Below are 13,652 nucleotides of genomic sequence, written 5' to 3'. Positions count from 1 at the left end.
CCCCAGGCTCTGCACGGACCCCTAGAGCCCAGCCCTCCGCGGGGCTGTTCGCTCCCGGGCCGAGCGCCGGGATGCTTGTCCAGCATCGCCAACCACCTCGTCGTCCCCTTGCGACAGAGCCCTATCGCGATGCTGCGCCGGGCCCTTCCCTGTGCCGGCACCGCTTCCCGCGAGCCTCGCTCGGGCGGTGGCACCGCCGGGGCTACGGCCGCCATCCCCACGGGGGGCCCCCGGGGACACCTCCCGGTTGCCCTGGGGAGCCGGCCCCCCGCGGGAGGCAGCGCCCGCCCCGCCGTGCCTCGTCCCGCGCCCCGGCGCCGGTAGGGCAGCGCCGCCGCTCGCAGGTGGGGGCCCAAGGGCCCCGCGCGGTCCTCGGGGAGCGGCCGCCGCGCCAAGCAGCGCCCGCCCCCGTCCCCCCGCCGCGGGGACAGCCGGGCCGCGGGACAGCGCTGCCGGCTGCGTGTGCGCGCCCCGCCGCGGGTGGCGTTGCCCTTTTAAGAGCGGCGCGAGGCGGCCGTGACGTCGCGCGCGCAGAGCGCTATCCCGGCGCGCCCGCCCGCCCGCACAGCCGGGAGCGGCGGCGGCACCGCGGAGCGCCCGGACCCGCCCCGGCACCGGCCCCGCCGAGCCCCGCACCGCCCCGCCGGCACCGCCGCCCTGCCATGCGCCGCGGCCCGGCGCCAGCCTCCGCCGGCGGGAGCCGTCCCGGCAGCAGCAGCAGCGCGGCGGCGGGCGAGCGCTGAGCCGCGGCCCCGCAGGGCGCGGATGTTCGCGGGCTGCCTGCACCGGGAGCTCTCGCTGCGCTGACGGGGCGGGCCCGGCGCCCCGCTCGCCGCAGCGCCCCGCGCCCGCCCCCGGGCTCCCCGCAGCGCCGCCGCTCCCGGCCGCGCTTCCGCCCGCGCCATGGCGGGGAAGGCGGCCGCGGCCGGCGCCGGGGTGCTCCTGGTCACCGCCAACGTCGGGTCCCTCTTTGACGACGTAAGTACCGCGGGCACCGGGGGGAGCTGGGGCTTCGCGGGCCGCCGGTCCCGGCGCCGCCCGCCCCCCGCGCTGCCGCCCCGAGCGCGGGTGCCGGTGGCGCAGGGGGGCCCGGCGGCCGTCCCGGCCGTGTCCCGGCGCTTCCCGGGGTGGGACGGCTCTGCTGGAGTGAGGGCTGGGGCGCGGGGCGGCGGCGCAGCCGTGGGAGCGCCAGGAGCGGGGGGACGGGGACCTCCGGTGCCGTGTCCCTGTCCCCAAGGCGGTCGCCGTGTGACACCGTCCGCAGTGTCCGGGGGCTCCTGGGGGAGCGGCGGAGCCCCCCGAAGCGCCCTGCCCGCCTCCGGGCGCTTCTCCCCGGCTGCCGGGCACGGTGTGACACGAAAATGCAGCGTAATTTCTGTTCGGCGTAGTGTGTTCGGGCAAACCTCGGGAACGTTTCTTATCGCTGCAAATAAGGCGAGAGCCGCAGCTGGCACAAGCGAGCAGAGGGAGGAACGCTCGGTTCGGTGCGTGAATGAAGGCAGATGTCGATGACTATCGCTGGGCTCCCGCACCCCGGAGACTGACCCCCGAGAGCCGCTGAAACCAGCAGCAAAGCCCCCCTGGGCCCGAGCAATGCCGGCACGTCCCACAGCCCGAGGGGAGCATGTCCAGGGGTTTGCTAGTTACAAAGTAATACGCATCTGGCATGGAATTGGGTCCAGGCTTGTGCTGTGTGTTCTTGCTGTGTCTTACAACGGGCTTTGCTCTAAGCCCAATGCACAGAGCCCCGAAATGCAGTAACCGAGGGGTTTTTTTGTCTGGTCTTCAAAGTCTGCTTTGCTTTTTCATCACTTTAAAGGCTGTTCTGAAGTTCACACTTTGATCGTAACAGCTGTAGTCAAAGGATGCAGTTCATCTTTTCTTCAAGTTAAGTAAACTTCTACAGTTATCACCATAGTTAGTTTTACACTTAAACATGCCACTTTGTATTAAATGAACACTGTGAAAATGCTCATTTCATAGTAATTGTCATGGTTGTGGCCTTGGGCACACACAGCATCTATGTGTGAGTGATGCCGGTGTGTTCAGTGGGGTTCCTGCCTTTTTCGTACTCCATGGCTGGAGCCGAGGGGTGAAGACACCTCTGTGTCACCGAGCTTGCCATCTATATGAACCCTGCAACTCCAAGTGCTCTTGTGCTTTGATAAGAGCAGGCTCTTCAGAGCACTGTCAGTGCAGGAATCCCTGGCTGTCAGACCCAGCCATTTCCTGGTTGTTCCTGGTTGGTATTTGCGGCTCCGGGCGTTCCTGTAGCGTGCTCCCTGTGCAGCGTTTGCTGTACCGGAGGAAACGCGCTTCAGTTCTAGCGAGCAACTGCCTTGCCATGAAAAATTTAGTTTTCTACAGCAACCAGACCGAGCTCGTTTGGATCAGTTTCACTGCAGGGTGGGAAACTGACAGACTGCTCTGAACATCTGTGGTTGTGGTCCTGGTGTGTGGCTGTTGGAGTTGGGACTGGTGGCTGCCTGGCCAAGCTTCTGGAGTTACATTAGTGCAGTTTGGGTACAGGAAAGGTGACATTAACTGGGTTTGGGGATTTGGCTCTTGAGTTGTGTGTGGGAGCTGTCAGTGGCTGCTTCTGCTTGCTGGGCCCTTCCTATGCAGTCGAGGAATATGTTTCTTTGCTGTGACCTGGAATGATTTCAGTCCTGAACAAGGACTTGCTTTGATGGACTGCGCCAGAGCTGGGCTGGAAAACCACTTCCCATTCCTTTAACTCATGTTTTCTATTTCTGATTTCAGTGGGAAATATATATTTTAATTAAACACTGCACTCTTAGTCAGATGTTGCCTGACCTCGAGGTAGTGTTATGGTGTGTGCTGTCACAAGGCAGTGCAGGAACGCTGAGCAGATGGGATAGCCAGGGCAGGTATCCTGCACTCACACAGTCCTGCTGGCTCTTGTGCTGGGATCCCATCTGCTGTGGGCCAGAGCCCTCTGGGAAACATTCAGGAGCTCCAGGGCAGGCGCCCATGTAGGCGGCTGCTGTTGGCAGGCTGGGTCTGGGCAGGGGGCTCTGGGGATGGGGGGCCCTGCAGGGTGGGACTCCTGCCCCCCTTCCACCAGCAAACCCCTGTGATGGCTCTGCACTGCCCCGTCTCTGTGTGCTCCCAGCAGCCTGAGTGGTGCTGTGTGGCAGCAGCGTGATTTGCACTTCATGTGTATTTTGTGTGAGCACTGTTTGCTTGTGTGTGCAAATGCTCTTGGGACCAGCATTTTATAGCTTAAAATGCCTTTGGTAGGCAGGTTTGCCTGGGTGGGGACAGTCTTTCCTAGATCACTGGTGTTGCTGACCTGCTGTACTTTTGCAAAGAAGGGAAGATTGCTTTTTTTTGCTCTCCGATTGCCAGAAGCAGGTTATGATAACACACGGGTTTGTTCCTGCCAGCTATCCCCATCCACTAATTACCTGTTGCAGTGGTGACCTGGGAGCTCATGAATAAACATGGCAAAGTGAAGAGGGACTGAGCTGGGTTCATTTCATTCCTCTAGTAGTTTTGCTGCTTCATTAAAAACATTAATGGAGTGTTAGATCTTCAAATATTCTTCCAAGTTACATGAACATGTGCATCTCGTGAATATGAATGTGTATGATTTTTGTTACCTTTGTGTTTACTTAAGCATTTAATGCTTTTCTTGCTATAGAATCTCTTCCTGGTTTTATCACAGTATACACAGTAACAAAGGATGGAGTTCAGGCTACCCATGAGTCACTCTTTCTCTTTTTGCCCTCTTCTGATGCTGCTGCCCATGGCAGGGGAATTCAACTAGATGATCTTTAAAAGTCCCTTCCAACCCAAACCTGTGATCCCATCCTCTTCCTCTTTCTCTCCCTCCCCAATTCCTTGCTTCCTTTGCTTCCTCTAGCTGCATTGACAACATTTCACATGTACCTTGGAATGAGCTGAGGGCTGTGGTAGGCACAGAATCCATCTGCCTGGCACTGCACTGCTTTTGCTGTACAGGGATTTAATTAATGTCCTGAGGTTTTTTCCCAGTCTGCTATATCCCCTTCATTCTGTTCAGTTGATTTAAAACGACTGAGTGCTGCTTGTTTTCCCCTGTGACAGACACCTGGGAGCAGGGTGTGAGCAGCAGGCGAGGGGAGGCTGTGTGGAGAAAGCTTCCCTCACCACACGCGTCTCATGGCCAGTGCAGCACAGGAGCTGTGGCTGCTTCTGCTGCTGGGAGGCAACTGGAGATCTTTGCAATTCAGTTGTCACGGCTGTGCCAGAAGTTTTGTTACTGTGTGCTGTGTGTTCATCTGGGTGCAGGCACAAACACTGAAAAACCACCTTGGTGCTCACACCTGAAAATCATGTCTTACTCAGTGTCAGTTTTAGGTGACTTTAACAGTGGTTTAGTGTCTCCATGTAGATCTTTAGGGAAAGGATTTACAATATGCCCAGCAGACTTAGCTGTACAGGTTCCGACATTTCTCCCTGGGTTGGAAAATAGTTCATTTGTTCCACTTATCTTTGAAATTGGAATGTATGAGCCTAAATCAGGTTGGAGCTTCTGAAACCCTTCCATCTTTATACACTAGATGTTTGTAATTCTTAAATTCTCAGGACAGGTTTAGTCAGAATAGATGTGCAATGATGACAAGGTAGGTAAAAGTTAACCAGAACATGTTATTTTATTAGCTTAAAAGAGAAGGAGGGGAGAAGTGTGCCAGGAAATTGCTGTATGGGGCTGATAACCCATGATTTTAAATGACTAACAGCATTACTGCCCTACCTGTGCCCCTATTTTCTTTGACTCTACAGAACACTGACCTTCATGTGACAGTGCCATAGTAGGGCAATAACCTTGGACATTCCAAGGTGGTCTTCACCTATCCACATTTGGGTGAATGTGTCCCTTTTTCATACAGTACACAAAGAGGGCAGGGATGGAATTTCCTGTTTTAAGTCCCATTTGTAGTACTATTATAAATAAAGTTATTATTTAATTCTGAGTATGAACTTGAAATATTCTTTACTTCTGTTAAAAGCTGAAGTCTGTCAATTGAATTTGAAGTAGTTCCCATAATAATTTTTCAAAACAGCCCGCCCTTCTGATGGGTAGTGATCACAGTGTAGTGTCTCTTTATCGTGTCTGATCCTAATTTTCTGATTCTGAAGCAGTGGGCGTAGATTTGTTTTTGTATTGGACATCTGTGTATTTAGCTGGTATTAGCTGATAACTGTAAGAGGTTTTTTGGCTTTCATTTTGTTTTCTTCTATTTTTTTCCCCCCATGAATAATTGTTTGTATTTTGTGGAATGTTTTGAATGTGGTAGGATGGGAAATGTATTAGTTCGGGTTTGATTTCTAAATAAGCATTAAGACTAGCATGTTTCAATTCAAGGCATGCTCTCTCCAAATCACAGCTATGAGATTGAGTGAAAGGTAATGTTTGATTCATTGTGGCTTTTTAAAAGAAACTCTTGATTTCACTGCTGAGAAACACTTAACCCATCCTTATGGTCAGGCAGTGTTGATGTTATCTGGAGTGGAAGATCAAACTAACCCAACCTGTCCAGGTAAGAGTGATGTTTCTCGGTGTTGTTTCAGTGTGTGGGAGCATTCCCGCAGGTGTGCTGGATTGGCAGCTGGCAGGGAGGGAGTGGGGAGCCTGGGCTTGTGTTCTAGCCAGGTGAGGGCAAGAGCAGCAGAACTGAGGAAGAGGGGAGAGGCTGGTGGGAGAAGAGTCCTGGCCCGTCTTTGCCAGTGGGTCCATATTCCTGTCGCTGTGCTGCCCAAAGTTCAGTGGGAGCTGGGGCTATGGCCAGGGGGATCTGGCAGGCTGGAGCCTGCCAGGGCTGAGCTTGGCACTGAGCACTTTGGCTGGCTCCCAAGGGCTCCAGACTTGGGGGGTTATTGTCTTGCTCTCTTTGATGCCGCAAGATTGTGCCCTCACAGCTCAGACTTGGGTTTGAGGGCTATGTACTTTTGAGCAATAACATAGTATTTATAATAGGAAAAGTATTTTTCAATGTTCTTTATGATGGGAACTGTAGAAATAAGTAGTCTCCAACTTCTCTTTATCTGACTCTGTGCTTTCCAGTTTCTGGTTGTTTTGGTGTCTTCTTTCTGGTGTTTTTTTGTTGTGGGAGTGGCCTTGTTAATTTCTTAAGTATTGTTGCTGCCTTCTGTTTGTTTGGTTTTCTATGGCAGAATCTCAAAAGTTTTTTTTACAGTTTCTACCATACTCATGTTTATGTTGTATTTTAGGAGGCTTTCTTGTTTTACTCCATTCTAAACTCCCTGTGCAGAAGGGGAAATTTTGAGGTAGACCTGGCTGCAGAATAGCCCTGGCTTTGTGTGCCCTTCTTAGTATGATGCTGTGAAAAGGGATTTTGGTTTGAAAATTCACTGCTGCTTGTATTTTGCGCTGGGGGATGAGCTGAGGGATGTGTGTGTGGGCAGCTGGTGGGCTTGGGCCATACGGTGGAGCTGCACCAGCAGCAGTGCCCAAGCTGGCCTGTGTTACAGAGGTGCTTTTTGCAGGTGTCTTGGGACAAGAAGCAGGTGCTGGTGCATGTGCTTTGACACAGCTGTAGGCTGTCTGAGGAGTGGTACCCGTTAGTAACTCCTCCTTTGCTTGGTCTTTGGTGGGTGATGGTGTCAGACCCGCACAGCGGGTGATGTGCTCGCAGCTGTGTGGTTTGACAAGGTCAGTGTCAATCCCTCACAGCCTGCTCGGAGAGGAGCTAAATACTTGTCCTGATTTACGGCTCCCTGAGAGTCAGCTCTAAGTAACCCAGCTCTTGGCACGCCTAGGGTAGGCTAAGGACACGTATCAGTGTGTGCTGGGGGGTTACTGGTGACCAGTGCCCCCCCGCAGAACATCCCCATCTCCAGCACTTCCCATGTGAAGGCTGTGAGTGTCCTGCTCATCAGCAGCCCTTCCCCTTCAGCCCCTGAGCTGTACTGAGAGTTGAGTATGAACTGCAGAGCAAAGTCCTCTTTTAAATATAAATGAGGAGCAAGACCTAAAGCAGACATGCAATAAAGCAGTGGCACGTTATTGTGCATCCATGTACTTGTAAATTTAAAGCTCTAATTTACTGAAGATGACTGGAACAGTAACAGTACAGGCAGCACAGAGGGTGGAGGTTTCCTCCAAGATGGAGTTGTATGCTTAAAAAAATCTACTTTTTTCTTTAGCAAAAACCCAGCACTTCTTTTCTTTAGCAGATAGTTTTACAGTTTTCTGAGCAAAAGAGTTTCCATTAAGAGCTGGTACAGTGTTTAGCCTCCTTTAAGGAGGATGCTCAGAGGCTTATCTTATAGACAATCTTTTCTTTCGTTGTGATTAAGTGCTATCACTGACAACAGGAGCACATGGAACATGAGGAGGTAATAGTGGCAAAGTGCATTATAATCACACCTTTCTTTTAATGTGGTTTTATAGCAGTAGAGTTGGCATTTTGCAGCTTGTTGGGTTTCCACAAATCACCACTGTATCAGTGTGATTGTTTAAAAGGACTTTGTTCCTATTTTATTTCATATTTGAATATGATACTATGCAATATGAATAGGATACCATAGGAAGAAAGCTTTACATGCAGATCTGATAGTTTTTTAGCTTGGACAAGCTCTAGGCCATATTGTAAAGATTTTGTTCTGTTCCAAAGTTCTCATCATCAATTTTCTTACCACAAAATTTGACTTCAAAGACTACCAGTCAAGCCCTCAAATTTCATGATTTACATAAAAAGCTGATCTGGTTTTTACTTACTATTTCTGTTTCCCCTTTTCTATTATTTATTTCATCATACTGTTTATATCTTCTACCCTCACTAATGTATTTCTTCTTTTTACCTCAGACACTTTCTTTCCCTTTCTGGTATCATGTGTACTCACCTCCTTCTGGAAGCTCTCCCCTTACTCCTCATTTATGATTTGAAGCGAGTCACTTAAAGGAGTCTTTTTGATTTGTAGTTTTGTGGGTGCCTTGTACGCCATCAGGAAGGTGAGTGTGGCTGTCCTGAACACACTCTTTCCTCTGTTGAAGAGGAGATCCCACGGGTTAAACTCAGTTTCCTCTCCACCATGGGCACGCTGTGCCTTGGCATCCTAGCGGGAAGAGGAAATCAAGTGACTGAACTACCTTGGAAGACAAACTGGCTTTAAGTGTGGCTCTGGAAGATGTCTCTTCCACCACCCTGCAGAGGATCAGCCACTTTGTCTGTAGCTTTGCTTTGTCCTCCACCCCTAAACTCTTACCTTAAATTGGAGAAAAAAAAAAAAAAAAAAAAAGTCAGGCAGACAGGTGTGACTGCAAGCTAGTTGTGTGCTTTTAGTATGTGGAAACTCTCAAAATACATCTGTGTTAGAGTAGGTTAATACTTTATTTGATATTCTCTAATCATCTTGTTTCACCCTCTTAGTGGAGAACAGGAAGTGGTCACAGGAAAATAGGATTTTCTGACCTCAGTGGCTGCTTGAATGGCCTGTCAGAGTCCTTTGGCATCCTTTTGGCATCTCTATTATTGCAGTGGCATCTTCCCCTGCTGAAATTTCCATGGAAATGTGTTATTTTTTATATTGTGGAGAAGGTCACATTAAACACAATAATCATCATTCTGGGGAAGAGAGAGTTTTAAAAGTAAAATGCTACTTTTGCTTCTTTTCTTCCAATGGTGTGTAGTAGTTATTCAACACTCTTAGCACTAGTATCAGTATTTGTACATCATTTAAAAATGTAAAAATTTTATTTAATCACTTTATTTTCTAACACTTTTCCTGTTATTGGCAAAGCTTGAAGTTAAAGCATTTACTGAAGCAAACAAAAGTGTTCATTGTTCTTGTATGATATTTGAAGTCAGATATAATTGATGGTTTTCATTAATGTCTTCAAGTTGTTAAGCACTCATCTTCATGAGTCAGCCAGCTGTAACAGATGATATCCTTGAAAGCAGAACATTAAAGCTAAGGAAAGCAATTAACCTGTGGTGTTGTCACAGGTTTTCTTCTCTCGTGGTGTAGGTACCTTAGGTTTGTTTCCAGCAGCTCTTAGGGGGTGTGACCGTCACTGACACCTGGGTGTTTATCACACTGCGCTGCAGCTGAGACCTCTGGGCTGTAATTCGAGGTGGGGACCCATGGCTCAGGGATGTGGTTACAAGTGGCAAGGTGCAACATGGAGAGCTTTTCTTTTGCTTGTGGTTTGTGACTGGAAGGATTGTCCCTTCAGGTTTTGCTTTGTCTGCAGTTAAACAGCTTCTGATCTTTCCTTGTACTGTTTCCCAAGTTGGTGAAAAGCTGTCCCACCTATATTCCTTGCCAAATTCTCCTGTCCCTGTCTTTTTTGTCTCTTCTTCTTTTCCCTGATTTCACCTTGGTTTATTTTTTAATACAGCTCACAGCCAGAAGATCTAGTCAGGAAAGGCTTTAGTGTCACACCAAATTGTAGCAGAGCCAAAAAGAAGGCGATGGGTGATGCATGGTGTGCAGGGCTGCCTGCCCTGGGCAGAGGCCAGCCAGGGGTTCTGCCCAGCCAGACCTTTTGGATAACATGTGGGTGAAGGAGAAAAACTCCTGACCTCTCTCACACACAAGCTCTTGTTTCTAAGCCGAACACGTGGTTTTGTGTTTGCCCACTTCCTGTCTATGCTAGAGGCCACAGCCAGCCTGCCGGCTCCCCACCATCCATGGTCTGGGCTTTGCTCTCCACTATCCATGGTCTGGGGTTACCTGCTCCTTGCAGATCACTGACAGCTCCAGAAGCACTGGAAGCATGGCATTTGCTCACATCCTACTTGTGGTCAGTCTTTGAAGGCAGAAGGAAAAAAATGTTGATTTGGGCTGGTTTGCATCTGGAAGCCATGCACTGTTCCTCTTAGGCCATGGGTGAGAGCCACAGCAATGGCTTGTTCCTTCAGCCTTGGCTCAAGAAAGACAGAGGAGCACCTCATATGGACTGCAGCACAGCCTGTATGGGCATGCACCACCTTGGGTTACTGGAGAAGCTCCTGGCAAAACAAAGGCTCAGATCATCTGAGATGTGTGAGCCTTCTGCTTAACAAGAGGTTCTTGGCTTGCACAAGCTCAAAGCAAAACCAGCTCTCTTTAGTTATGGGAGTAAGTAAAAGCAAGGAAGATGCTCCGTGTGGGTCTGCACTTTGGTGAGGCTCACAGAGACTGTTTACAGGATGTAGATAACGTCACCTTCTCCAGAACGTTCAGCTCTTGGTACGAGGCCTCACTCGCACAGCGCAGGAGCGGCCGATCACAGGCACTGGGTGCCATGGGAACACGCAGTATCCAAAACCTGTTTGTTGTACTTCACACGAGGTAGAGCTGCCTCTACATGTTCACTCCTCACTTTCCATTTTCCACTGCATTCTTGAAAAGAATTTTTTTTTTTTAATTGTCCCTGAATGCTTGAATGTGTTGGCAAGGCAGTGCATATTAGTGGCTGGACTCTTTAGAGCACCTCTGTGCTGGGCTTGTGGCACTCTTGGCACTGCAGTGGGTGAACAGTGAGAGGCACACAGGCATTGGGAGTGGGACCTAATTCTGAATTCTTTCATTAAATCTTTTAAAGTGATGTGATAGGAGCTTGTTTTGAAGTTTTTTGTTTTCCTGGTGTGGCAAACTCTCTAAGTTTAGAGGCTTTACCAATCCTTTTGGAAAAGCAAAACTAGTTTTCCTGTAGGAACTGTATGCTGAACTTTGTGTGTCAAGTGAATAGGAAAAGAAATAGTACAAAAATCACTTGAGGAAAGTCTGTACTCATGAAGTACCATCAGCCAGCATTGGCTCTGTTTTAATCACTTCAGAATTTTTATTTAAGGACTCTCTGGGCAGTGAAGACCTTTCTGTGCACTCTCGGGAAGACAGCTGTCATTTGGTCCAGCACTGCAGCAGACTTGCACAAAGAAGGTTCCCTTTGACAAAAGTGTTGGTTGTTTGTGTCCCTGACCTCACCATTCAAAATGTTTTTTAAAACCGTCTGTTCAAAGTGAAAGTTTTGATCTAGAATTCCTGTCATGCTTTTTATTGGAGGAAGAAATTGAAAAACTGTTTGGATTTTTTTAAAATTTATTTTTAACTTCAAATGCTGCCAGGCACATGAAGGAGTCAAGAACTGGGTGGGGACAGTATGATAGGACCAACCCACTCACTTCAGAGAACTGGATGTGACCCAAAAATCTTCTGCTAAAACAAGTTTATTTTCATGAACTGGCAGTGTTGTTTTTCTGGGCTGGGAGGACAGGTCTGATCCTGGCTCCACTGTTCACCAGGCTCTGAAGCCAGTTCTCATTTGTCTTGTGGGACAGCCTTTAAGCAAAAAGGAACAAGCCCTTTTCTCTTCAGCTGTCCTTACTAAATATTAAAGTATTTGTTATTTATGACCATTGTGCACCTTTTGCTTATCTCAACAAAGAAAGATCTGCAGTTCCTTTCCCACTTTTTCCTAAATTATATGAATGTTGTGTGGATCTACTTGTTCGTGTAGGCTGTTACTATCATTATAGTGTCACTGAAGTGTGTGAACAGAAAATTATATCCCAGGATGGATGAAGACAGAATTGTGTCAAGTGAAGGGAGATATCCTTGATAAGTAGGTGAATTTCAATGCAAGGCTTGGTTGTGTTTCTTAAAAATAATGAACTTCTGTGAACATTCAGTGTTGTATAATGAAAGTCCATGTTGAACAGATAAAGGTAGAAACTGCTACATCCAGAGCAGTGCAAGAAAGGTTCATAAGGAAATGCCAGAGAGGTGGTGGCACCTCCATCATTGGAGGTACTTGGAAGCCATCTGGACAAGGCCCTGAACACCTGACTCTTGGGAGACTTTGCTTGAGCAGGGAGGTGGACCTCCAGAACTCCATCACATTTAGTGACTCTGTAGCCAGACATTATACATTTTTTCCTTGGTTTTATTTTTGTTGCTGATGCCATTGCCCTTTGCTTCCCAGCACTTGCTAGGGATGACAGCATACTTCTCTGTTCAACATTTTGTGGCAAATCCTCTTTCCTTTTTATCTGCACTTCTGTTATCAGTGTAGACCATTTCCAGATGCTTTGCCGAGTGACTGGTCCAGGAACTGGAACGTGTGCATGCTTTCCTGAAAATTGGAGGAAAACCATGCATGTTGTCTGTCAGCTTCTAAAGTCTCTAAATCTTGTGAAAACTTCCTCATACCCTCTTAGTGTGTGGGAACTGGAATCTCCAAGTCAGGCTTGCAGCTCTGGTGGGTTTTGTTTGTTTGCTTTTCTGTTGACATTTCAGTAGCAAATAAATACACTGTTCCCAGTTACTTCAGAAGTGGGAAAGAGCTAGAAGACCATTTCAAGTGCCTGAGACAGTAAGGGCAGTGGATCTGCAGGGTTTACTAGCAGCTAATGTGATATTTACCCAAAATGAACCTGCAACAGAGGCATGAGGTCGGAAGTGATTCAATAGCAGAGAGGCTGCTATGCTTGTATGTTTCTTTTCTATCTACTCCTGTGTTTGCAGCATTGCTGGTTTTTTGCTTGAAGCATGATTGGTCCAAACAACTGTGCTGAGAACTGGGAAAAGTCATAGGACAGAAAAAAAAAGTATTCCTCTTGTGTTTACATTTTTGTTCAATCCCCGTGTCATGTACAGCACAGAGAGCTGCTGTTTACGTCTGGAGTCGTTCACCTGGCACAGCTGGCGCTTCTGCCAGCACTGGGAAGCTGTCCGTGGCCTGGTGGCCAAGGGCCGGCGTGTCCGAGGGGCAGCCGCAGGGCCGGGGCTTGGCTCGCTGGCTCAGCAGGACCGGGCTCGCCCGCCGCGGTGGGAATGCCAGCAGCAGGGCGGGTTCGGACCCTTCCCTCTGCCGGGAATTCCAGACCTGAGCTCCGCGGTGACTCCCGCCGGCTTAGCGGCGTTGCCTAACCCCCAGCTGAGGCCCGGGACGGGCTCTCTCCGTGCTCCTCCCTGCTGTGCTGGGGTGCTGCTGGGGACCCGGCGCTCCGCTGGGGACAGGGCGCTGGGGCCGTGGCTCGCGGGTGGTTTCTTGGGGAGCAAGTGGCCCTGCTGGAGCAGGGGATGGCACAAGTCGATAAGGCAGGTCTCATGGTGCTCTGGATGGGTCACGGAAGAAGGCGAGGCTGGTGGAGTCTCTTGAGGCCGTGGATATCGACAGTGTTGTCTGTCCATCTCCCCATTCCCTCTCTGCAAACAGAAAGCAGCTTTGCAGCTGTGCGAGTTTTTTGTTGGAGGAGTCTTGGTCTCATCTGCTGCTCGAGGTGCTGGGCATAGGCTTATCCTGAAAACCTGTGTAGGGTCGTGTCCTAGAAATGGAGAGACCCCTTTGTGCCACACACTGTAAATGCACAAGAGCTGCTCAGTTTTGAATAGTTTGCAACTTTTAGGTTCACCCCTGCAGTGGGGTCCAGAAATGGGAACAAGGACTGGAGCAGAAGAGGATGAACAGGGCCCTTATCCAGAATCACTGCCATCTCCCTGGGATGTCACACAAATACTGAAATATTAATATATATCCTGGATAAGAGACAGTTGTTTAAAAAAAGTTTAAAAAAACCCCGAACAAATAAAACCCAACCAAGAAAAAACCCCAAGCAAATCCCCAAACTCCCAAATCCTCAGACAGTTAAAAGTGAATGTTATGTAGCCTCATGCTTGGCAGGAAGGTTGTT

At 49.3% G+C, this 13,652-nt stretch overlaps 1 protein-coding gene across 4 annotated transcripts in view; it reads left to right on the top strand.

Annotated features, from left to right (window-relative positions):
• The first annotated feature begins 864 nt into the window (after positions 1-864).
• The window catches only part of INPP5A (inositol polyphosphate-5-phosphatase A), a 194,689-nt gene continuing 181,901 nt past the window's right edge, over positions 865-13,652 (top strand). For 3 of the 4 annotated variants that reach the window (XM_032116093.1, XM_032116092.1, XM_032116095.1), the window contains exon 1: positions 866-978. In XM_032116093.1, coding sequence (XP_031971984.1) covers positions 904-978 — 75 coding nt within the window. In that variant the 5' untranslated portion in view covers positions 866-903. Of the gene's footprint in view, positions 979-13,652 lie in introns of all 4 variants that reach the window. The other variant, XM_032116094.1, reaches the window with a different exon arrangement.

This window comes from Corvus moneduloides, chromosome 8 (assembly GCF_009650955.1).
Source record: "Corvus moneduloides isolate bCorMon1 chromosome 8, bCorMon1.pri, whole genome shotgun sequence".
Classification (NCBI taxonomy): Eukaryota; Metazoa; Chordata; class Aves; order Passeriformes; family Corvidae; genus Corvus; species Corvus moneduloides.
This window is presented reverse-complemented; position numbering and strand designations above follow the sequence as displayed.